The sequence below is a fragment of the Bos javanicus genome, chromosome 6, assembly GCF_032452875.1.
Source record: "Bos javanicus breed banteng chromosome 6, ARS-OSU_banteng_1.0, whole genome shotgun sequence".
In the NCBI taxonomy this organism is placed as follows: Eukaryota; Metazoa; Chordata; class Mammalia; order Artiodactyla; family Bovidae; genus Bos; species Bos javanicus.
The window spans coordinates 103,853,503-103,880,389 of record NC_083873.1 but is presented as its reverse complement, the minus strand read 5'-3'; the positions used below and the strand labels follow the sequence as shown (position 1 = coordinate 103,880,389).

Sequence of the window (26,887 nt, the reverse complement as noted above, 5' to 3'; positions counted from 1 at the left end):
TTCCTTGAGAAACTTCAGAAAGGCACGTGCTGTGTTTACACCTCTACAGGTCCCACCACACATCTGCACGCATTTGCATTTGCTCTGGGTCTTCCTTCCCTGTGTGATGGGTGATATGCCTCTCCAGCGTTTCCAATGGAGCCCTGGTTCCATCTCTCACACCTGAATGACCTCTTCTCTGCAACTATCCCTGGTTTCTCCTGCACCCTCCACCTCCCCTCCTTTGTGCTGGACCATCCCCATCAGAATGCTAAGATGCTCTGGCATCAGCCTTAAGCATTCCCTCTCATGGCTCCATGTTCTTCTTAAGCTCCGGCTGCATTTCTCTGCTCCCCGTCATAGCACAGCACCTTGAAGAAGCCGTCCATACATCTTGTTGCCATTCTACTCATCCTATCCTGGCTTCCTACCTCTGCCTCTCCCCCAAAGCTGCTCTGATCATCAATGATATCCCAGTGGCCAAAATCAAGACACTTGACTGAACTCCAGGCAGTACTAGACATGGTCCGTCATCCCATTTTTTTTTTTTTTCTGGAAGCCGCCTTCTCATGACTTTCCTGAGAACCTCCTTGTTCTCCTGGGTTCTTCTTATCTTTCTGACTTCTAAATGCTGGCATTCTTTAGGGGACCATGCTGGTTCCCTCCCCTCCCTGTCCTCCCCATAGTTTCCTCCATCAACCCCCTCTACTTGGCACCTCCATCCAGACTTCCACCTGGTAACAGACCTACGCAGCTGACCGCCCACTTTACGTTGTCATCTGGGTGTCTCAAAGGCACCTTTCAGCTGCCATGTCCAAAACTAACTTCCAGTCTTTTCCTCAAGATGCAACCCTGTCCTCTTTCTTCATCTTAGGAAATAACATCAGAGTCTCCCAGTTGATCAGGCTGAAACTTAGCATCACCTCTGATGGCTCTTTCTTCCTCAAATCCCACTCTCGACCCCTCAGCAGATCCTGCTGAGTCTCCCTCATTTGCTCCTTGATTCCTTGTGTACATATGAAGCCTGTAAGATGGACATCTGACAGAATTACAAAACATCCCAGGAGGTCTGGTTTGAGGAGGCTTGCACCTTCTCCTAATCTTTGCCATCAAGTTAACCACAGTATGTATACAAAAAACATATACTATGAGTGGCACATAGAAAACGACTTGATACAGGCAGATCTTTGGGCTTTGCTTTACTGAGCTGTGCAGCTACTATGCCTTATAGAGACTGAAGGTTTGTGACAAGCCAGTGTCGAGTAAGTCTATTGGTACCATTTTTCCAACATCATTTGCTCACTTCCTGTCTCTGTGCTGCATTTTTGGCAATTCTTACAATATGTGAAATGTTTTCATTATCATATACTTCTTATGGTGATCTGTGATCAATGATCTCTGACAATACTACTGGAATTGATTCGTAGCACCACGCTAGCGCCCATACGAGATGGCAAACCCAACCGATAAATACCCTGTGTGTTCTGTCTGCACCGCTGACTGGCTGTTCCATCACCTCTCTCCCTTTCCTCAGGCCTCCATATTCTCTCAGACACAACAAGATGGAAACGAGGCCAATTAATAACCCCACAATGGCCTTGAAGGGTTCAACAGAGAGGAAGTTCTGTCTCTTACTTCAAATCAAAGGCATTTTTTTAACAATAAGGTATTTTTACATCAAGGTATAGACACTGTTTTCTTAGACATAATGCCATTGCACATTTAATAGACAAGAGTATAATGGAAACATAACTTTTTATGCACTGACAAACCAAAAAATTCATGGAACACACTTTATCTTGATGGCCTGGAACCAAAGCCACATTAACTCTCTGGTATCTCTGGTATGCCTCTACATGTATTTAAAAGCCTTGGTTTTACAAATACTCTTTGAACACACACTTAATACAAAACAAAATTTTGAGGCAGTTTACATGGTCATGTTGGTATCCCTAAAAGACAGCAATAAGCTTCCATTTAATAAAAGAGGAAATAAATGCAGACCTAGACTTACTTTCTTATTTTTCTTTTCCTCTCTAGAAAAACCTAAGCTCAAGCTTTAAAAAGCTGTTCTGTCAATAGAAGAGTGAATTTGAAAGCACTCAGGCCTGGGACCAATCCATTACCTCTTGTGTGACCTCAGGCAAAACCAATAAACCTTCTGGAACATCAGCTTCTTTTGTTAGAGTTGTTGTGAGAATTAAGAAAAATCGGGGTATGAGGTGCTTGGCAGTGGTCAGGGCAAGAACAAGAAAGGAGCTAAAACTCTGTGGGCATGCCATGTTCCGGAAACTTCCAGGACCAGCCAGTCATGGTCAGTTCCTCCTTCCCCCCCTCCCCACCCCCGCCCCAGCCCACCTGGGGCTGAGCCACCTCCATTATAATAGTCAGGGAGCCTGATAAAAATCAGAGGAAATATTCCTTCCTCAAATCCTCTCTGTTTGAGGCAGCCTATGAATAAACAATGTAAAAGATAAACAACCAAGCAAACCAAGGAAATGCTCTTTGAGAAAAATAAATCAGCAAAACAGGGCAAAGTTATGGCTCTGATGGGTCTCGGAAATGAGGTGACAATCAAATCACCAGCATGTTTAGAATCCCAGCTAAACCTCACGGAACAATTACAAATGGGATAAGTGATTTGCTGGAGGAAAAACAATCTATGTTTAGTGGGGAGGTCATCACAGATTCCCAGGCATACTAAGCCCCTGACATTCTGAGTGACATTTTCTTTCTGGGAGTTTCTAAGCCTGACATAAGTCAAGATGGAAAGATGAAAAGTAATTGGCAATGCTGGGATTTTGTAAATAATTGCCAGGTCCCAAAACAAGCATCCAACCACAATGCCTGAAACAGAACTGGCATTCAATAAAAACTGCATGTTGGGATGGGGAGCGAGGGCAGAGAGATGGGGGAAGGAAGGGAGGAGAAAACTTAGTTCCCTAGTTAGAACTTCCAGGTCATGCTTGATAATCAATGATAAATATTCTTTGGACAAAATAAGATCAGTTCCCAGTGAGAAATATAAGTCCAGAGCTACTAAGTGATTTACAAGAATAAAATCTTGTTGAACCTCAATTTCCCTATTACATTCACACACAAGTATCAGCAAATTGCAGCAGCTAAAAATAATTTATAAAATATAAGGATAAAGGAAGACTCTCCTTGTCACAGGCCATCACTTCTTGGATCTAAAACAAAGCTGGGATGATCAATGCTTTCTTATTTTATAGTATTAACCATACCAGGCAAGACCCTGAGGGACTCCTGGGCACAAAAGTCTTTCTGTGGCCCCTATTTCTTTATTACAGGAAGTAGATTTTGTTCAGTTTCCCTGATCTTTCCTGAGTTCCAACAGCAGGTTCAAACAGATGCTAATTAGAGAAGGGAGGAAATGGGGAGACAATTGAGGAACCCTTAAAAGAAACAGCAGAGCAACCCTGGGGCAGAGTCCTGGTTGCCCCTCAAGGGATACACAGAACAATATCTTTGGGCTGTTCTGCAGATACTGAAACCCCCATCAGTTTGGAGAAATTAAAGGTACGTGTTGTCCACAAGCAACTAGACCCCAAACCAGTTGAAACCAGAAGGCTGATGATGCTGACTCCCACTTACCTCACCACCAACCAATCAGAAGAAGGTCCACGAGCTGATCACGCCCTCTTTGAACCATTACTGTAACACTCCTCCCTCTAGAACTTCCCTGGTGGCCCAGTGGCTAGACTCTGTGCTCCCAGTGCAGGGTCCTTGGGTTCCATTCCTGGTCGGGGAACTAATTTCTACATGCCACAATTAAGAGTTCACACGCTGCAACTAAAGATCCCACACGCCACAGCTAAGACCAGGTGCAGCCAAATAAATACATTAGTGTTAAAAAAAAGAAAACTCCTCCCTACCCACTCCAGCTCAAAACACACAGTTTTGAGGGCAGTAGCCCACTTTGCCTGGCAAAGTAATAAAGCTGTTCTTTTCTACTTTACCCAAAACTCTATCTCTGAGATACAATTTCAGTGTTGGGGTAAAGAGACTGGATTTGGCTTCACTAATTACTCAGGTTAGAAGGGGCTAGAGCCCTATCTACTTGAAAAATTAAATATCTAAGTGACGATCACATAAACCAAATCTCTGTCAGGGAACGTTTAACAGTAGGATTCCTGTGTGCTGTTTTCTGTCTCTCATGAGCCCTCTGTTCCTTATCAGTTCCTGGTAACAGGAACGAGTGGAACGGCACACTGCTCCCAGGACTGAGGTCATGGGATGGAATGCATGCATGGATTTCCTTCATTAACTTTTCCATACGGTGAAAGTGATTAGTCACGACCCTCTTTCTTAAGATATGGATTGTCTTCTGGCCTTATGACCCCTATTACTCCTTGTTTCCTTGGTAACTTGTAAGTCTGGTCTTTTGATCTTTATCTTTGCTGAAAAAGCTACCTTGTAAAACAGTATATATACTCACACAGAGTTCAGTAAAGCACCGTTGTTCCACTATCAACTTGGGTCCCTGCGTCCTTCTTTCTGCGTCTCTCTCTCTCTGACTAAGTTCTCTGGACCGTGGAAACCTGCCGAGCTCACTTTCCTGCCCGGGCTTTCAAGACCTCCTCGAGAGGATGCCCTGTGCCTTCGTGAGTGGTACAAGCCTTGTTCTAGGGCTTTATTGGTTTTCCACATAACCCAAGGAATATTAGTCTTTTTAATTCTTTCACTTTCTTATCGTCGACTCCGGACCACCAGGTTCTGGTCCATTAAAGGACCGCAACATTACCCATTTTCAAGTTTTGGAAGAAAACAGACTGTTAGTTAAGAAATACACTAATAATCATCTGCTCATACCACTTAATATCATTAGTGCTAAGTCGCTTGGGTCGTGCCCAACTCTGTGTGATCCCATGAACTGTAGCCTGCCAGGTTCCTCTGTCCATGGGATTTTCCAGGCAAGAATACTGGAGTGGGTTGCCATGCCCTCCTCCAGGGGATCGTCCCAACCCAGGGATTGAACCCACGTCTCTTATGTCTGCTGCACTGGCAGGCAGGTTCTTTACCACTAGTGCCGTATCATTGGAGATATTTACAAATCTCTGCCAGTGACTGCCCCTTTCTCCCTTTCCACCCTCTCGGACAGTGTGGTTAAATTTAAACTTGTCACCCTTGGCATTCTGATTAGGGAATTAAGCTAAAATGAAGGATCACATCTGAATGGCTGCACAACCCTGACACCCAGAAATGGATTAGCAGGCCCGATTCCAGCAGGGTGTGAAGTCAGCCTAGGACTTGTGAAGCTGGCAACCTGGCCTGCACCAAGGCGCTCACTCAGCTGGTAAGGAGCCCCCTTTCAAGCAGGAGGAAAATCCCTCTCTACTTAGAACACTCCCTTAGCTCACAAGGTGCTGGGAATCAGACACAACAGAGCTCTCCTCTCCCGGCAATGAACAGTCCCTCTAAAGATAAGGAGGCCACACTCTCGTTTCTGGTTGGATCTTGGGTCCATCGCTATGAGCCACCTGTTTCCAGGGAGATAGGATCACACAGCTGCTCGATTGTGCCTCTGAGCTTGTAACTGAGCAGAACACTATGGGGCTGAGTGACAGTCAGCCAGCAGACTGTGACCCATGTGCCCAGCCTGGAGAAACTGAGTGGGTTTGAAACCTGTCCTCTCACTGACTACCGTGTACCCTGGGGCAAGCCTCTTAACCTTAAGTTCTCATCTGTAAGATGGCGAAAAGAGCGTTACCTGCTTCCTAGGGTTCTTATGAGGATTACACATATTTGTAAAGTTCTTAGAACCGTGTCTGGCTCTATGTTCAATTACACATACATAGAACACTAGAAAGGCTTCCCAAAGTGGTGCTAGTGGTAAAGAACCACCTGCCAATGCAGGAGATGTAAGAAACACGGGTTCGATCCCTCGGTTGGGAAGATCCCCTGGAAGAGGGCATGCCAACCCACTCCAGTATTCTTGCCTGGAAAATCCCATGGACAGGAGCTTGGCTTGCTGCAGTCCATTGGGCTGCAAAGACTCGGACGTGACTGAAGCAACTTAACACACATGCAGGCAAAACACTCTAGGTTCAATAAATAAAAAGAAATGGATTGTGGTGGAGGACATCAGCATCATGGTGGAGTGAGACATTCCCTTTTGCCTCCCCCTTCAATCTATCATCAGTAAAACACCCACAAGGCAACAAAGGTGTCTTCGCCCAACAGGATGTCAGAGAATTCCACACACCTGTACATCCAAAGGTGGACACACAGGAACAGACAGAGGAGGCACACCCAGGGGAACAGCAGAGTTGATGCCTGTAGTCCTGGTCTCCCCAGCCCTGGCAGATGAGCCCACAGCCCCTGGTGCCCTGTAGCACCAGGAAGAGGTGGCACAGATGAGGACAGCTTGGCTGCAGCAGTGCCATGGCTGCAGGGAACTGGGCAGTGACAGCAGACCTGGGACCTTGTCCCTCCAGCCTCTGAGTTACCCACGACTCTGGTCCCCCAGCTCTCTACCTCTAGCAGGAGAGCCCATAAACCTTACAACACTGGACTTGCTAGAGGTGTCCATGTGACTCCAGCTCCTTCCCACCTGAACCCTCCCCCTGTGGTGGCTGCGCCTGCAACTCAGGGGTTCCCAGAGGTGGCAGAAGAGGCCCTCTTCCTGGTAGCAGCACCAGTGATGCTGGCAACAGCAAGGCACCAAGTAACCAGAAGCACAAGGCGTGATGATGAGGACACGGAGCCACAGCTCTGACAAGGGCAGTGGAGGACTGCTGTCTATCGCTATTGCTAAATCACTTCAGTTGTGCCTGACTCTGTGCAACCCAGTGGAATGTAGCCCACCAGGCCCTTCTGCCCATGAGGATTCTCCAGGTCAGAAAATGGAGTGGTTGCCATGCCCTCCTCCAGGGGATCTTCCTGACGCAGGGACTGAACCCACGTCTCTTACGTCTGCTGAACTGGCAGGCGGGTTCTTTACCACTAGTGCCACCTGGGAAGGATGAAAAGTGTTAATTCTTAAGTATATCTAGAGGCAGCTCAGAATCAATCAAAAAGATGTTTGCTCCTTCAAGTGCACTGGCAGAGGAACAACTCACCGAGCACCACGAAGAACCACAGAAACAATGTACCACAAAAAGAAAATGACAATTCTTCAGAAACCAAACTCAGAGTCACGGAATACTGAGATCTAACGCATAAAGAATTCAAAGTAGCTGTCGTGAAGAAAACTCAGAAAGGCAGTTCAGTGGACCAAGAAACAAAATTAATGAACAGGAGGAATACTTTACCAAATTCAAAAAAAGAATCAGAAAGAAGTTCTGGAGCTGAAGAACACATACGCAAGGTAAATAATGCATTAGAAAACATTGGAAATGGAGCAGCGTACATGGAAGAGAGAATTAGCAAACCCAAAAATAGACATCTAGAAATGATACTGGTAAGAAGATGAAAGAGAAATGAGATGTTAAAAAAGAGGAAAATTCTAAGAGAGTTATTCAGCTCGTTTGGGAAGGGTAACGTTAGGCTGATGAGCATCCCAGGGAAGAGAGGAAGAAAGGAACAGAGAGTTTATTTAAAAAATAATAACAGAAAATTCACAAAGCTAGGAAAGGAATTAGACAAACCTATGAGCTAATTACCTCAATGCAAAATGACCTTCTCCAAGACACATTACATTAAAATTGTTGAAAGTCAATAAGAAGGAAAGAAATTTAAAGCCAGCCAGGGTAAAAAGGACAGCAACCTACAAAGGAATCACTGTTAGGCTACCAGCAGGTTTCTCAGCAGACACTTTACAGGCAAGGAGGGAGCAGAATGGCATTCTCGAAACACTGAAAGATAAAAACTGTCATCCAAGAATACTCTATCCAGCCAGGTTATAAGTCAGATATGAAGGAGAAATTAAAGGCTTTCTCAGGCAAACAACAGCTGAGGGAGTTCATCACCACTAGACCTGGCCTACAAGAAGGGTTGAAAGGAGCCTTTTGACCAGAAACAAAAAGGCAAAGTACCCAAAATTTTGAGTAAGGTGATAAACAGAATGAGAAAATTGGAACTCTTCCCCAAAATAGGTTTTAAAACATTACAGCATAAAGGTTAAAGGAGGGGGGAAAGCAGAAGAAACAATGATAACTACTTCAGTTTCGTAACTCACAACATAAAAATGGATAATTTGAGAAAAACAAAAACATAAAAGGGGAAGAAGAAAAAGATGGAACCCACACAGTGATATTATCAGCATGTGTGTGCTCAGTCATGCCTGACTCTTTGCAACCTTGTAGACAGAGAAGGCAATGGCACCCCACTCCAGTACTCTTGCCTGGAAAATCCCGTGGACAGAGGAGCCTGGTAGGCTGCAGTCCATGGGGTTGCAAAGAGTCAGACACAACTGAACGACTTCACTTTCACTTTTCACTTTCATGCGTTGGAGAAGGAAATGGCAACCCGCTCCAGTATTCTTGCCTGGAGAATCCCAGGGATGGGGAGGCCTGGTGGGCTGCCGTCTATGGGGTTGCAGAGAGTCAGACACGACTGAAGTGGCTTAGCAGCAGCAGACAGTAGCCCGCCAGGCTCCTCTGTCCATGGGATTCTCCAGGCAAGAATACTGGTGTGGGTTGCCATTTCCTTCTCCAGGGGATCTTCCTGACCCAGGGATCGAACCTGTATCTCGTGCATTGCAGGTGGATTCTTTACCGCTGAGCCACCTGGGAAGCCCCATCAGGAAAAGAAGGACTATTTTATCTACGAGAAGTTTTACACAAACATTACGGTAACAACAAAACATAAATCTAGAAGAGAAAGACAAAAAATAAAAAAGAGGACACTGAGAAAACCATCAAATCAAAATAGCAGACAGAAACACAAGGAGAAAAAAAAAAAACAGCGGAGAGATTGAGCAACCAGAAAACAAAATTGTAGTATTAAGTCTTCATCTATCAATAATAACCTTAAATGTAAATGGGTTGAATTCACCAGTCAAAAAGCATGGAGTGGTTGGATGGATTAAAAAACAGGACTCAACTACATGCTGCCTCCAAGCGACCCACATCAGCTCTACAGACAAACACAGGTTCAAAGCGAAGGAACAGAGGATGAAATTGTTAGCAAATGATGGCCAGAAAGGGTGTGTAGCCATACTCATACCAAGCAGAACAGACCTGAAGACAAAAATGGATAGTATATTATTATGAGGGGGGAAAGTTATTAAGAAGACATAAAAGTTATTAATGTATTTGCACCTAACATAGGAGCACCAACATATATAAAACAATTATTAACAGACTTAAGGGGAGAAATAGGGGCTTCCCTCGTGGCTCAGTGGTAAAGAACCCACCCACCAATATAGGAAACGTGGGTTACATCTCTGAGTCAACAAGATGTCCTGGAGGAGGAAATGGCAACCCATCCCAGTTCTTGCCAGGAAAAATTACATGGACTTGCAGGCTACAACCCATGGGGTCGCAAAGAGTGGAACATGACTGAGTGACTGAGCACACACACACCCACAAAGGGAGAAATTATTTCACACAGTTATCAGAAGTCCTAGCCAGAATAATGAGGCCAGAAAAAAACCTAAAGGTATCCAAATTGGAAGGAAAGAAGTAAAACTGTCACTATTTGCAGATGATATGACTTTATATATACAAAATCCTAAAGACGCCATCAAAAAACTGAAAGAAATAATAAACAAACACATAAAGTTGCAGGGTACAAAATCAACACACAAAAATCTGTTGCATTTCTATATGTTAACAATGAGCTACCAGAAAGAGACATGAAGAAGTAAATCCCATTTACAACACAAAATATAAAATAACTAGGAATAAATTTAATCAAAGAGGTGAAAGACATGGACAGTGAAAAGTACAAAGTGCTGTTGAAAGAAACTGAAGAAGGCACAAATAAATGGAAAGATATTCCATGCTAGTGGATTGAAAGGATGACCTTGTTAAAATGTCCATATTACCTAAAGTAATCTATAGATTCAATGAAATCCCTATCAAAATCTCAAGGACATTTTTCACAGAAATAGAGCAAAAATTCTAAAATTTATATGAAACCACAGAAGACTGAACCGCCAAAGCAATCCTGAGGGTAAAGAAAAATAAAGTTGCAGGTATCACAACTCCCGATCTCAGACTATGTTACAAAGCTGTAATCAAAACAGCATAGTACTGGCACAAAAGCATAGATCAATGGGACAGAATTGAGAGCCCAGAAATAAATGCATGCACATATGGACAATTAATTTACAACACAGCAGCAAAGAACATACGATGGATAAAGGATAGTCTCTTCAATAAATGACGTTGGGAAGGCTGAACAGGCACATGCAAATACAAAGAAACTAGGCCACTACCTCACATCATACTCCAAAATCAACTCAAAATGGACTGAAGACTACAATGTAAAACCTGAAACTCTAAAAGTCCTAGTGGAAAACATAGGCAGTTCATTCTTGGTCATGAGTCTTAGCAGTATCTCCCCAGGTATGTCTCTTCAGGCAAAAGAAACAAAAACAAAAATAAACAACTGGGACTACAGCAAACTAAAAAGATTCAGCACTGCAAAGAAAACTATCAACAAAATTAAAAAGCTATTGAATGGGAGAAGATATTTGCAAGCAATTATATCTAATAAGTAGTAACATCCAAAACATATAAAGAACTGATACAACTCAACAACAACAAAACAACCCACTAAAACATGGGTGGAACTGAATAGACATTTTTCAAAGAAGATATACAGATGGCTAACAGGCAAGTGAAAACAACAGCATGAATTATTAGGGAAACACAAATTAAAACCACAGTGAGAGATCACCTTGCACCTGTGAGAAGGACTATTATCTAGTGAGTGTTGGTGGGAATGTTGGTTGGATAGCATCATCAGCTCAATGGACATGAGTTTGAACAAACTCCTGGAGACAGTGAAGGACGAGGAAACCGGGTATGCTGAAGTCCATGGGGTCACAAGTAGTCAGACATGGCTGAGAAACTAAACAACAGCAATGGCCACTATGGAAAATAGTCTCGACATTCCTCAAAAAACTGAGAACAGAACCACCATATGATCCAGTTATCCCACTCTGGGGTATTTACCAAATAATATGAAACCATTATTTTGAAAAGACACATGCACTCCCATGCTTACTGCATCATTACTCACAACTGCCAAGTTATGGAAGCAACCTAAATGCCCATAAACAGATGAATGGATAATGGATGACAGATGAATGGCCATGAACAGATGAATGGATAATGGAATACTACTCAGCCATAAAGAGATGAGATCTTTCCATTTGCAACAACACAGATGGATCTTGAGGGTATTATATAAGTGAAATAAGTCAGATGGAGAAGGAAAATACCATATGATTTCACTCATCTGTGGAATATAGAAAACAAATGAAAACACACGAACAAAATCAAAGAAAAACTAACTCATAGATACAGAGAACAGAATCGTGGTTACTGGAGAGGAAGCTGCTGGGGGAAGATGAAATGGATAAAGCAGATCAACTGTACGGTGATGGATGGAAACTAAATTTTTGGTGGTGAGCATGCTGTAGATACCCACACAGATACTCTACTTCTCTGTGTATATATATATATATACACACATATATATACATATATATAGATATATACACATAAATAAATAATAAATATATATACATATATTAAATATTAAATATATACATAAATATACTCTACTTCTGTATATATACAGAGGTAGAAATATGTGGTACACATGAAACTTACAAAATGTTATAAACTAACGTTAATTCAATAAGTAAAAAAATAAAATAAAAATACTTTGATCTTGGTCCTTAAAGGTTAATAAATAGATAAATAGACAAAAAGAAAAGTGATGAACCCAGTTTAGCCAACAGTCATATCACCTGGTCTGGATTCTCTCTCAATATGTCACTTCCTTTCCTTCACTACACTACTCAAGACCCCAATCCTTACATCAATCATACTGAGTTACTGACACTTCACCAAACATATATAACTTGCTCATTTCCTGTCTTGACATCTGCCCTTTTTTCTGCCTGAAAAGCCTTTCTTCTCTTAATCTACTTGAAAAGCTTCAAGAATTAGTTAAAATATCTCTTCCTCTGGGAAGCATTTCTATGACCTGCTCAGAGGTAATTACCTTTTCTTTTGTGTTCGGCGAGCCCCAGTCTTAGCATGGTACTCATCAAATTTTCATGGTCACTTCCATTTCTGTGTTTGTCTTCCCAATAGGTCAGACTGCCTCACAGCTCAAACTATGTTCTATCTTTTTTCTTAAATACCAAGCATAGTGTTCAGGTCATGGCAGTTGTTTGATTATGACTCAGTTGAGTTCAGTTCAGTTCAGTTGCTCAGTCATGTCAGACTCTTTGTGACCCCACTGACTGCAGCACGCCAGGCTTCCCTGTCCATCACCAACTCCCAGAGCTTAAACTCACGTACATTGAGTCAGTGATGGTATCCAACCATCTCATCCTCTGTCTTCCCCTTCTCCTCCTGCCTTCAATCTTTCCCAGCATCAGGGTCTTTTCCAATGAGTCAGTTCTTCACGTCAGGTGGCCAAAGTATTGGAGTTTCAGCTCCAGCATCAGTCCTTCCAATGAATATTCAGGACTGATTTCCTTTAGGATGGACTGGTTGAACCTCCTTGCAGTCCAAGGGACTCTCGAGAGTCTTCTCCAACACCACAGTTCAAAAGCATCAAATCTTTGGTGCTCAGCTTTCTTTATAGTCAAACTCTCACATTCAAACATGACTATAGCTTTGACTATATGGACCTTTGTTGGCAAAGTAATGTTTCTTCTTTTTAATATGCTGTCTAGATTGGTCATAACTTTTCTTCCAAAGATTACGACTACTGAGTGACAAATGAATGATAAGTGGGATGAATTAATGAATGAAATATTCTCAGCATTTGCTCTCATGCTGCTGTAGATAGAACATTCATGATACCTGCAGAAATATAATGTGACTCAGAATACTTACTCTTCTAAGGCTTGAAGCATGCTCCCGGGGTCCTCGGAAGATAGAATGTCAATCATTTGGTCATTGAGAGCGAGATCTTCATTCACACCATCAGCTGAGGTGAACTGGGAGTGCTCCAGCTTGTTTTCGTGATGCTGAACCTTCAAGAGAATTTCAGGAACAACAGTTGAGTGGGCCTTCCTGTGAATGTCACATGCTGGAAAAGTCATGAGGGAACATGGGGATCTGTAATCAGAGAATCTAGCTGGCCTCACCACTGGTGAGCAGACAAGACTCAGGCACAACATTGTACTTTCCTGGGCCTCATTTTCTCATCAAAGAAATGGAATCATAATTCCTGTAGCCCTGCACAGACTTGTTGTGTGGATAAAACAAAGCAGGGGATAGAAAGAGCTTTATAACTATAAAGATATAATACAAATATTTCACCATCATCATCATTGTCCCCCCATCCTCATTATCACCACCAAAACCATCATATATCACCATCACCACCATCATCGCCACCAACACCATCATATTATCACCATCATCGTCATCGTCATCGTGATGCAGAAGAATATTAACAGATGGCAGATGGACTTCAACATCATGGATCTAGTTGGCTTCTAATCAGAATATAGAGTTGTCAGATGGAAGTGACATCAGAGATAATTAAGCTCAATCCTTCAATTGGATAGATGATGTATCTGTGTTGCTCTCTGACATTAATAATGCCGCAAAAATGCATAATTATACTAACATTTAAGAATTTCTGTCCCTGTGCCTTGTATGAGTTACATCATGAAAATGTCACACAAAATGTATTGATGTCCCCACTTTACATATACAGAAAATGCAGCTCAGAGAGATGAAAATGACATTATTAGAGTTCACACAGTTCATAAAGAGCCTGCATGGTATTTGACCCGAAGTCTACCTAACTCTAAGGGCTGCCTTCTGCTTTATAACACATTTTCTCCTTGGTTACCACCACAAAGAAAAAAAAAATTTTATAATGTGGAAAGATTTCATATTGTGACGTTGGAAAAAAAAATACTACAAGAGTCTTCAGATCTTAAATCAAATTCACACTTTGCTTTCCTCCCGTGGTTGTAACAATCAGCCTTTAATCTCCAAGAAATGAATTCTGCTCCTTCATCGAATGAGCAGGGTGAGTCTTGCTCATCTGTGATTGATAACAGCTTTGGGAGAGTAAGTAGAATGTCTCATTAGATGGGCTATTTTTCTTCTCTTCACTTCTGCCTGTCAAGGAGATTGTGGGTTGACCTCACTTTGAAATGACAAGTCTCTCCTCCAGGAAGTAGAGACAAAGTGAACAACGGGACAGGACTACCAGCCTCCAGAGGTGAGGATGTCCCTGGAAGCCAGGTCTCAGCCTATACTCGGCCCCCTGAAGGCTGTTTGGCTTTACTGGACTCAGTTTCCTCACTACATGGTGAAGGAAAAAGATGACAAATGTTCCTTTCAAGTTGCTGGACCTCTGGGTAACAGTCACCCCGACCCCACGGTCCTGCAGAAATGAACCACCCCTCAGGGTGCTCACTCCCAGCAGTGACTTCTCATCCTAGGACAGCAACCTGTTTCCCTGCCTCCGTCTGTCCATCCTCTGATTGGCTGCGGGGTGATGGTGGAGACTCATTCCTTCACATGTTCACTAAGTGCCAAGTGCCAGGCTCCTTACCAGGCAATGGGGATTACAGCAGCCAGCATCAGTCCTCCAACCACGACCCCTGCCCTTGCTCTTCCGTGCCTTTGAGCCCAAGATCTACCAGCCAACACCTACACTTCTTTCCCTGAAGGCTCCTTCTGGCCCTTCAGACTCCATTTCAGGGAAATAGCACCTTTGTCCTGGCCCCCTCCCCACCCCTGTCCTCAACCAGCAGCATTTCATAACTCAATACCCATTCTCTTTCTCCCTTCAGGCAGGATGACTCTGAGGCTGCTTCTACAATGTCCCGAGTTCCCAGGTGGGATGAAGAAGTGCCTGGTACCCACGGTGGTAGCTTGACTGGCTGCCTTCCTTCCCATCTCACTCCCCCATCCCCTACCTTTACTTCCTGGGGTCACTTTCCATATAAACTATTTGCATTTGGATCCTGGTCTCAGGGTGTGCTTCTGCGGGAATGCAGACCAAGACAGGAACACAGAGACTGAGGAGTTCACAGATGGGGATAAACAGTGGGGAGGAGGGTGGTCCAGAAGCCAGGGCAAGAACCCAGAGAGAGGGCCCCTGACTCGGCCAGGAAGTGGCCAAGTGATGACTTCCAAGGAGAGGCAAGGCCAGAGATGAGTTTTACAGGATGTGTCAGAATCCTGCTCATTGAAGAACAGAGGGAGTATTACAGAAGTATCCTGGTGAGTGTGGAGAGCTCAGCAGTCATTGTCTAGAGTGGGATGTCGGGGTGTGAAGCTGGACCACAGAGGGCTCTCTTTATAAGCTGCGCTAAGCCGTCTGGGCTTCATCCTGAGGACGAAGGGCAGACCAGGACCTGAATCAGGGTGTGGCATGAATGCACAGTGGGCCACACAGGCAGGCACTCAGTGATTCAGCCAGAATTAGGGGTTCCCAATCCTGGCCATCTGGTTAGAATCATCCAGGGAGTTTTAAAAACAGCTAATGCTGGGGATGCCTCCCGGGAAAGCAGTCTCAGTCTGTGCAGGAGGGCCTAGCTTTGAGCATGCATCATGGTTCCCCAGGGGTCCTGACATCCCTCCAGAGTTGAAGGATAAACTTGAACCTCACATCTACCACCAACCAACTGCCCTCCAGGAAGAAGATGTGTGTGGATTCCCACCTGATGTCTGGTAAGCGAGCTTCCCTTCACACACTGGTATCGAACCATGAAAAAAAGCACAGCCCAGGTCAGCACCAGGGAGAGGATGAAGGCCACGCAGAACCCTGCTGCGTGGAGGCCGTGGTTTGGCAGAACCTGTGGGACAAGAGAGAGAAACAGATCTGTTCGTGGTCACACTTCACATCTTTCAAGGCAAGTTACAACTGAGTTAGAGAAGAGCAAGAACAGAGTCAGTGAGACCAGCCCGGTTTGGATGGAGCTTTGCCTCCTATTAGCTGGTTGTCTTGGGACCACTGCTGAACCTCTTTGGGCCCAAGCACTTCAAGGAGCTGAGCATGGAGGCTTGCACACGACAGGACCAACCACCCCAAGGCTGGTACATCACAGGCACTCAGGAATGTTAAATTCCCCAAGCAAATATGTAACAATCCTAAGGCAGCAGGAAGGAACCATGACATGCTTTCAGTCAGGCAGAATTTTGCAGAGGCCAGAGCAAGAATCCATAGTGCCCTCAACTTCCCTCAAGGTTGTCCACTCCCCCGGCCCTGGGACCACTACCCATTAGGGGTGGAGCCCACTTTGGACATCAGGGTCACTCTGGAGGATGCACGTGGCAGGGGCGGCATCACACAGCAGAAGCAAAGCCCAATAATGACCATCCAGGGTGAGATGCAGAGCTCATGCTAGCTTCATTCAATGTGCCAAGCGTACTCTCTCCTGGATGGTTTCCTCCGGGCTCCACTCTGTGACATCCTGGGACTAATGTGGATCCACTGATGGGCCAGGAGTGGCCAGCACCAAGTAACAACTGTGAGAAGCAGTAAGTTCTAGACTTTCCCCACATTCCACCCTTCCCTCCACCATCTCTTTGAGATCCAGAACATGATGGTTAGAGGGAGGGGTGAAATGGGATCTCTTTGGGATCCAGACAGCAGCAGCTGCCATCTCCCTAAGCACTCAGCATGGGGCAGACCTGGGGCCAAGGTCGTGCTCTCACGTCGGGGCTCACATCGGAATCACCTGCATGGCCTGTGTTTCACCCTCAGGGATTCTGCATCACCAGACCTTGGGCAGCAACCGAAAAGAGGCATTTCTAGCAAGTTCCCAGGGGTTGCTGCCATCCTTCTTGACCAGGGGCCACTCTCTGAGAACCCCTGGGCTAAAGGTTTCACAAGAACTAACTCCTTGAATTCTCCCAAAGACACTTTGAGTAAAATGAGGACAGCTCTGGCTTTCAAATCCTACAGACCTGAATTGGAATGCCTCCTCTATCAAAAGAGCTGGAAGGTAACAATATTTGGGGGCCATGGACTTGACCTCTGAGAACCTCAGTTCTCTTATCTGTAACATGGGGATAAAAACATTACTTCTCACAGCAGGGAGAGTAAATCAAATAAAAACCCAGAGGATATGCATGCAAAGTTTGACTCTTTTATTTAATTGACAAATATGTATTGGGTGTCTACTGGGTACTAGGCTACATGCTAGAAGCTAATAAGAAGGAGATGTTTTCTCCCTTGTGTGATTATGCTCTTCCTGTTGGCACTGGCCAGGGCTGACCCAGACTACACGCTTCTCACAGACAAGGGCCTGGAGTGGCACAGCAGCTGAAGCCTGGGCTCTAGACTCAGACCACTGGGCGTGGGGCCCAGCTCTGCTACCCCGTGGCCATGTGGCATTGGGCAAATCACTTCATCTCTCGCTCTCTCTTTTTGGTGCGGAGCATTTTTAGTCTTTTATTAATTTGTTACAATATTGTTTCTGTTTTATATTTTGCCTTTTGGTTGCAAGGCACGTGGGACCTCAGCTCCCTAACCAGGGATCAAACCCGCACCCCCTGCATTGGAAGGTAACATCTTAGCCACTGGACAGCCAGGGAAGTTCTCACTTCACCTCTCTTTGCCTTTGCTCTTTCCTTGTAAGATAGAGATGAGAGCCCTCCAAAGGTTGTGCTGAGGATTAAACAAGAGACATGAACCAAGTCCAGCAAAGTCATCAGAAGAGGGCCTGCTGACCATAAAACTCGCTCACGAAATGTGATTTTTGCCCTGCCTTCCCCTGTGGGCTGGGTGACCCAAGGCGACTCCACTGGTCCAGAAGGGGAGGTGCTATGTAGGGGCCATTAACCACTCATTTCATCAGAAGGTTATCTCAAAAACAGGCCTGGGAACTTCCTGGTAGTCCAGTGGCTAAGCCTCTGCTCCCAATGCAGGAGGCTCGGGTTCAATCTTTGGTCAGGGGAACTAGATTCCATATGCCAGATCTAAGAGTTTGCATGCTGCACCTGAGATCTGGTGCAGCTGAAATAAATAAATAAAAATAAATACTTAAAAAAAAAAAAAGAAAGAAAACAGGCCTGGCTTGAGAGAGCCTCCCATTTTGATGATACTTTGATCCTTTGGAGAGTTTTTACCAAAATGTCTATACTCAAAAATGAAGGAAAAAATGTCTGTGTCCTTAACCAGGGGCTTTAAAAAGTCCATCCCTCACCTCTAGGGTTCATGCCTCAGGAAATAATTCGAAGCTATACATAAAAGTTTACACACAGGTTGGTTTTTGCCATACATTGACATGAATCAGCCATGGGTTTACATGTATTCCCCATCCTGAACCACCCTCCCACCTCCCTCCACATCCCATCCTTTAGCCTCCAATTAAAATAAATAAAGTAAAAAAATAGTTTACACACAGGTTGGTTCATATGCACAGAAGATTTATTTACATATAAGACTGTTTTTAAGAACATTAAATAAAATAACAAATGTGGATGTATCCTAAATGCTCCACAATGTGGAGAATGGTTAAATATTTTAAGATTCTATGAATTATTCTATCCACATAATGGGCAATCATTCAGCCATTTTGTAAATTTTGAGAAGCAAGGTAACACATGCATGCCAGTGGGAGAAAATGGGTTTTTGACAGAAGGCAAGGGTTTAAAAAGAAAAGTGAATAACCTATGTGACCTTCTTCACCCTCTTCTAACTCTGCTTCCCAGAGGTTCAATTCAGTTCAGTTCAGTTCAGTCACTCAGTCATGTCTGACTCTTTGCGACCCCACAAATCGCAGCACGCCAGGCCTCCCTGTCCATCACCAACTCCCGGAGATCACCCAGACTCACATCCATCGAGTCAGTGATGCCATCCAGCCATCTCATCCTCTGTCGTCCCCTTCTCCTACTGCCCCCAATCCCTCCCAGCATCAGAGTCTTTTCCAATGAGTCAACTCTTTGCATGAGGTGGCCAAAGTACTGGAGTTTCAGCTTTAGCATCATTCCTTCCAAAGAAATCCCAGGGCTGATCTCCTTCAGAATGGACTGCTTGAACCTCCTTGCAGTCCAAGGGACTCTCAAGAGTCTTCTCCAACACCACAGTTCAAAAGCATCAATTCTTCGGCGCTCAGCCTTCTTCACAGTCCAACTCTCACATTCATACATGACCACAGGAAAAACCATAGCCTTGACTAGATGGACCTCTGTTGGCAAAGTAATGTCTCTGCTTTTGAAGATGCTATCTAGGTTGGTCATAACTTTCCTTCCAAGGAGTAAGCGTCTTTTAATTTCATGGCTGCAGTCACCATCTGCAGTGATTTTGGAGCCCAAAAAAATAAAGTCTGACACTGTTTCCACTGTTTCCCCATCTATTTCCCACGAAGTGATGGGACTGGATGCCATGATCTTCGTTTTCTGAATGTGAAGCTTTAAGCCAACTTTTTCACTCTCCACTTTCACTTTCATCAAGAGGCTTTTGAGTTCCTCTTCACTTTCTGTCATAAGGGTGGTGTCATCTGCATATCTGAGGTGATTGATATTTCTCCTGGCAGTCTTGATTCCAGCTTGTGTTTCTTCCAGTCCAGCGTTTCTCATGATGTACTCTGCATAGAAGTTAAATAAACAGAGTGACAATATACAGCCTTGATGTACTCCTTTTCCTATTTGGAACCAGTCTGTTGTTCCATGTCCAGTTCTAACTGTTGCTTCCTGACCTGCATACAAATTTCTCAAGAGGCAGATCAGGTGGTCTGGTATTCCCATCTCTTTCAGAATTTTCCACAGTTTATTGTGATCCACACAGTCGAAGGCTTCCAGAGGTTAGATAGTTAAATAGATATTGGTTTTAATTTCTATAGTTTAGTGAACCAGAATGGTTAGTTAACTTAAATATGCTAAAAATTACACATGCATCTTTATTTCCCTATTTATCAACATTACACATTGTTTATGGATTCCTGCTATGACAGATGTGGATTTAGGTCATGAATTTTTAACCTAAAAATCTGAAGGATTTGTTACCTCCCAAAGGCTTTATATCCCTCCTTACACTTCCTCCCAATTTTAATAGTTATATTCAGTTAGCTATCTTTGCCTAACTTTGAAAAGTTGAAACTCAATTTTTATGGCATTAAATTTAGAGAATATTTCTTGTCTTCTTACTAAGAAACATGGTGAAACTAAGGCCCGATATTTTCCTCCTCCATCTCTTTTCACTACTTCTGCCCTCCAGAATTTATTATTTATTTTATACATGCCTATATGTATGTATATTCTGCAATCATATTTAAGTCTTTGTGGTGGTTTATAAGTTAATTCTAAAAATAAAAGAAATTAAAGACTATCATGATTATGATTAGACATATATATTCACTGTATATGAATGGATATGCATATTCACTCAAATTAACTGAATGTAATCCTGTGTAACTAAATGTACACCCCTGTGTGCGTGTGTATGCTAAGTCAACTCAGGTCTGACTCTTTGCAACGCTACCGACTGTAGCCCGCCAGGCTCCTCTGTCCATGGAATTCTCCAGGCAAGAATACTGGAGTGGGTTGCCATGCCCTTCTCCAGGGGATCTTTCCGACCCAGGGATCAAAACCAGGTCTTCTGCAGTGCAGGCAGAATCTTTACTGTCTGAGCCACCAGGGAAGCCCAATACATGCCCCTAAAAGTGACATATTTTTAATGCAGTGTCCTTTCTTACCCTATCAATTTTCAAAATCATGACATATTTTTAAGATTACTTCAATTTGGGCCAACACATCCCTGTGTAACTTTTTGTTTTTCCTGGGGTTTCTCATTGCTTTTCTTTTTTCTTCCTGGTGTAACATCCATTTCCTTAATGATATTAGTTGTTGCAGAGAGTCATTTTGTTGTTGTTGTTCCTTAAAGTCGTCACTCCAGGAGCTCTCTGACATCCAGATCTACCGGGGACTGGCTACTTTCTAGGCTTGCTGCACTGCTGTCACTGGAGGTCTCTCTTTACTGCTTTCTGTATTGCACGCATGCTCAGTCATGAAGTAATATCCAACTCTTTGTGACCCCACAGACTGTGCCCTGCCAGACTCCCCTGTTCATGGGATTTCCCAAACAAGAACACTGGAGTGGGTAGTCATTTCCTTCTTCAGGGGATCTTCCCAACCCAGGGATAGAACCTGTATCTCTTGCATTGGCGGGCGGGTTCTTCACCACTGAGCCACCAGGGAAGTTCCTCCTATAACATTGTTATATTACTGATTAAAGAAAAACTATGTTTTGGAATCCATTCCTTACATTTTCTTATGTTTTGTTTTGTTTTTTAGTTTGATAGAGCATTTTCCATATTTGTGTGGGCTGAAGTAAATTTGTGTAGAACATGCTTTTATTTCTCACGTAACTCTGCACTCATGTGATTGTTATCTTGGCTGAGTCCAAGGTCCAAAACCTTTTTCCCTCAGAATACTGATGCTGCCACTCCACTGTCTTTTAGTGTGCCTGATGACCTCTTAAAAGGATCTTGCTTTCTAGGAGTTTTAAGTTCTGAATGCTCAACCACTTACAAGAAGATTATGAACTATTTTTTAAATGCAGCAATACACACATTATATAATATTTACCATTTTAGTCATTTTAGAGTGTACATTTCAGTAATGTTAAGTACAACCACACATCACCACCATCTCCAGAACTTTTGCATTTTGCAAAACTGAAACATCTCCTCTGCCCAGTCCTGCTCCCCACTCCTCCCCTCCACAGGTGATCTGATTATGATGGGGGAGCCCCATGACCACCTCCTAGGTTCAGTGATTCACAAAGACTCACAGGACTCAGTATATAGTCATCCTCACACTATGATTACAGTGAAAGGATACAAAGAAAAATCAGCAATAGGAAAAGGCACGTGGGGCAAAGTCCAGTGGAAACCAGGACCAAGTTTCCAGCCTCTTCTCCCAGCAGTCACACAGAACAGACTTAATTCCTCCAGCAGTCAGTGTGATGACCCATGTGAAATGCTGTCCACTAGGGAAACTCATTTGAGACTTGGTACCCCTGGAGAAGTGGAGGGGGTGGAGGCCTAGGGATACTAGAAGACAGGAAGGCCTGGTGTGCTGCAGTCCAAGGGGTCGAAAAGAGTTGAACACGACTTAGTGACTGAACAACAACAACAAGCCCTGGAGTAGGAAATGGCAACACACTCCAGTATTCTTGCCTGGAAAATTCCATGGACAGAGGAGCCTGGTGGGCCACAGTCCATGGGGTCGCAGAGTCAGACATGACTGAGTAACTGAGCACACAGGCACTCATGCAACTAGGGTTTTTACTCAGGCCTAGAGCCAGACATCCTGGAATGTGAAGTCAAGTGGGCCTTAGAAAGCATCACTACGAACAAAGCTAGTGGAGGTGATGGAATTCCAGTTGAGCTATGTCAAATCCTAAAAGATGATGCTGTGAAAGTGCTGCACTCAATATGCCAGAAAATTTGGAAAACTCAGCAGTGGCCACAGGACTGGAAAAGGTCAGTTTTCATTCCAATCCCAAAGAAAGGCAATGCCAAAGAGTGCTCAAACTACCGCACAATTGCACTCATCTCACACGCTAGTAAAGTAATGCTCAAAATTCTCCAAGCCAGGCTTCAGCAATATGTGAACCATGAACTTCCTGATGTTCAAGCTGGTTTTAGAAAAGGCAGAGGAACCAGAGATCAAATTGCCAAAATCTGCTGGATCACGGAAAAAGCAAGAGAGTTCCAGAAAAACATTTATTTCTGCTTTATTGACTATGCCAAAGCCTTTGACTGTGTGGTCACAATAAACTGTGGAAAATTCTGAAAGACATGGGAATACCAGACCACCTGAGCTGCCTTTTGAGAAATTTGTATGCAGGTCAGGAAGCAACAGTTAGAACTGGATATGGAACAACAGACTGGTTCCAAATAGGAAAAGGAGTACATCAAGGCTGTATATTGTCACCCTGCTTATTTAACTTCTATGCAGAGTACATCATGAGAAACGCTGGACTGGAAAAAACACAAGCTGGAATCAAGACTGCCAGGAGAAATATCAATCACCTCAGATATGCAGATGACACCACCCTTATGGCAGAAAGTGAAGAGGAACTAAAAAGCCTCTTGATGAAAGTGAAAGTGGAGAGTAAAAAAGTTGGCTTAAAGCTCCACATTCAGAAAATGAAGATCATGGCATCCGGTCCCATCACTTCATGGGGAATAGATGGGGAAACAGTGGAAACAGTGTAAGACTTTATTTTGGGGGGCTCCAAAATCACTGCAGATGGTGACTGCAGCCATGAAATTAAAAGACGCTTACTCCTTGGAAGGAAAGTTATGACCAACCTAGATAGCATCTTCAAAAGCAGAGACATTACTTTGCCAACAAAGGTTCGTCTAGTCAAGGCAATGGTTTTTCCTGTGGTCATGTATGAATGTGAGAGTTGGACTGTGAAGAAGGCTGAGCACTGAAGAATTGATGCTTTTGAACTGTGGTGTTGGAGAAGACTCTTGAGAGTCCCTTGGACTGCAAGGAGATCCAACCAGTCCATTCTGAAGGAGATCAGCCCTGGGATTTCTTTGGAAGGAATGATGCTAAAGCTGAAACTCCAGTACTTTGGCCACCTCACGCGAAGAGTTGACTCATTGGAAAAGACTCTGATGCTGGGAGGGATTGGGGGCAGGAGGAGAAGGGGACGACAGAGGATGAGATGGCTGGATGGCATCACTGACTCGATGGACGTGGGTCTGGGTGAACTCCGGGAGTTGGTGATGGACAGGGAGGCCTGGCGTGCTGCGACTCATGGGGTCGCAAAGAGTCGGACACGACTGAGCGACTGATCTGAACTGAACTGAACTGAGTCACTTAGGCATCCTCTGCCTGCTACCGTGTGTGTGTGCTAAGTCACTTCAGTCATGTCTGATTCTTTGCGACCCTACAAACTGTAGCCTGCTATGCCCTTCTCCAGGGGCTCTTCCTGACCCAGGGATCAAACCCATGGCTCTTATCTCTCCAGCACTGGCAGGTGGGTTCTTTACCACTAGTGCCACCTGGGAAGCATGCACCAAAATTCCAGGCTCCCAGAAGAAAACAAAACATTTTCAACATAAAATATATTGTTTATTAGAACGCTTTAGGCAACGTGAGCCACTCTTAGTTCGGTAAATGGTGAGGATCGTCCTGAAATCCAAGTTCCCAAATGCCAGCCAAGGACTCACCTTGTAAGCTGGCCTTTCTAAGGACAGCCATCTCAGGTCAGCTATGTTAACCCTTCTGCACACTGGCCACTATGTTATACTCAAACCCTACCTCAGCACCTGCTCCCAAGAAGCCAACCTGTGACAGCAGGTTTAATTCAAAAGGGCTGCAGACCTCAGTGCTCAATGTTACAATAGCCAAGACATGGAAGCAACCTGAATGTCCATTGACAGATGAATGGATGAAGAAGATATATGCAATGGAATATTATTCAGCCATTAATAAAGAATGAAATAATGCCATTTGCAGCAACATGGGTGGATCTAGAGATTATTATACTAAGTGAAGTCAAATCAGACAGAGAAAGACAAGTATCACATGATATAGCTTTCAAGTGGAATCATTTTTAAAAATTATACAAATAAATTTATTTATGAAATAGAAATAGACCCAAAGACATAGAAAACAAACTTATGGTTACCAAAGAGGTAAGGGGGGTAGAGATAAATAGCTTGGGACTAACATATACATTCTAATCTATATAAAACAGATAACCAGTAAGGACCTACTGTACATACAGCACAGAAAACTATACTCAATATTTTGTAATAAACTATAAGAGAAAGAAATCTGAAAAAAAAATATATATGCAAAACTGAATCACTTTGCTATACACCTGAAATTAAAACAACACTGTAAATCAATACACTTCAATTAAAACAATGGTTGCAGATTATGGGAACATTTAACACATTATTTAGGAGCTGGGAGACAACTAACCCATTTCTCATTCCTGGGATCCCAATGCAGGCTGTATGTAGTTAAGGTTAAATTTATCTGACAGATGAACAAGGCCAACTTGACCTTCTAGACAATCAAAGCCAAGTTATGTCAGAACCAGGAGCTTTGGTCCTGACGGTTACTGAAACCTGAATACAAGCGTGTCGCCACATACGAATCACCTATGATGAATCAGCCTCTGTCCACAGAGGCTGTTATCAGAGATGGTCAGAAAACCAATTCTGTTTTCAGATGCAAACACCCTGATTCTAAATCTTACATTTTGATTAGCACCAAATTGAAATGCAAGCTCTCCATTCATGCTGGCAACAGCCCTCTGAGCCCTGATTTGTGTACCTACCAGATAAGAAAAAACAAATCAATACATATGAAGAGCAGTTCACAGAGCCTATATTAAAATACGGATGGAAAAGAGACAAAATGTCTGTCTAAAGAGAACAAAAGGCTGTAGATCAGTGATATGTTTTCAAGGTTTTTTCTTTCACAGAAGGCAATTTTTTTTTTTTTTTCAGCTGTAGGGAGAAGAATGGAGAGGTGAAGGACATTAATGACATTTGATCACCTACAATATGCCATTCCCTGGCTTAGGTTCCTATAGGGGGTTGAATTGTGCCATCCATAAAGATACACTAAAGTCTTACCCCCAGTACCTCTGCATGGGACCTTATTTTGAAATAAGGTCTTTCTAGACATGATCAAGTTAAGATGAGGTTATATGGGATTGTGTCTGATCGCTCAGTCGTGTCTGACTCTTTGCAGCCCCACAGACTATAGCCTGCCAGATTCCTCTTCCCATGGAATTTTCCAGGCAAGAATATTGGAATTGGTTGCCATTTTCTACTCCAGGGGATCTTCCTGACCCAGGGATTGAACCCACATCTCTTATGTCTCCTGCACTGGCAGATGGATTCTTGACCACTAGCACCACCTAGGAAGCCCAATCCATACTGGATTAGAGTGGATCCTGAACCCAGTGATGGTATCATTATAAGGAGATGGAGACTTGGAGACAGACACACACGGGGAAAAGACCATGTGGTCATGGAGGCAGAGATGGGAGTGATGCAGCTACAGCTGAGGAAGGATTTCCAAGAGCCACCTGAAGCTAGACAGAAGCAAGGAAGGATTCTTCCCTAGAGCCTTCAAAGGGAGCAAAACCCTGCCGACACTTTGATTTCAGTCTCCTGGCCTTGGGAACGGTGTGGGAATAGGTTTCTGTTCTAAGTTTTGTGATCATTTGCTGCGGCAGCCTCAGGAAATGAACAGTGTGCTAGTGCTTTATCTCATTCAATCCATCTTCAGCAATCTGGTGGGGGATGTATTATCCCCTTTCCATTGAGAGATAAACGGAGATGCAGAGAGTTCAGATAGTTAATCAAAGTCCACAGCCAAAGAGCAACACAGTTAGCTCTGTTTGACTCCAAAGTCTGTGTTTTCCCCTAGTACATCAGACCACTTACCATCCAGGGGGCTGTCTGATTTTCTAAACACATTTTTAGTCCCAAACTCCCATACCACAGTAGAAGTTGCTTACATGATGGATGAGAACCAGAAAAAAAATACTGGGACATAACTTTAGGTAGGCAGGATCAATGTACTAAAAAAGGCAAGAACAGAACTAACTCATTCTCCCAATCAAAATCTCCCTCCCTTTCCTACTTTATGAAGTAGAACAGCTGAGACAGGCCACCTCCCTCCCACTCTTTTTCCAACCTCCACCTTCTCTGAATCTCCACCTTGAGATCTTGCCCTCCTTAATCAGTTGTGCGGCCAAGAGAACTTAAAGAACAGAGGCAGTGTGGGGACCAGGAGCTTAATTTATCAATAACAACATGGCTGCAGCAATGAATGCCTGTATT

General features: G+C 43.7%; 1 protein-coding gene across 3 annotated transcripts in view; it reads right to left on the bottom strand.

The window, feature by feature from the left end:
- EVC2 (EvC ciliary complex subunit 2) overlaps positions 1–26,887 on the bottom strand; it is a 173,203-nt gene that overhangs the window by 100,564 nt on the left and 45,752 nt on the right. For all 3 annotated transcript variants that reach the window (XM_061420782.1, XM_061420780.1, XM_061420781.1), the window contains exons 8-9: positions 15,770–15,904; positions 12,972–13,111 (exon numbers count right to left, since the gene is read on the bottom strand). In XM_061420782.1, coding sequence (XP_061276766.1) covers positions 12,972–13,111; positions 15,770–15,904 — 275 coding nt within the window. The remainder of the gene's footprint in view (positions 1–12,971; positions 13,112–15,769; positions 15,905–26,887) is intronic.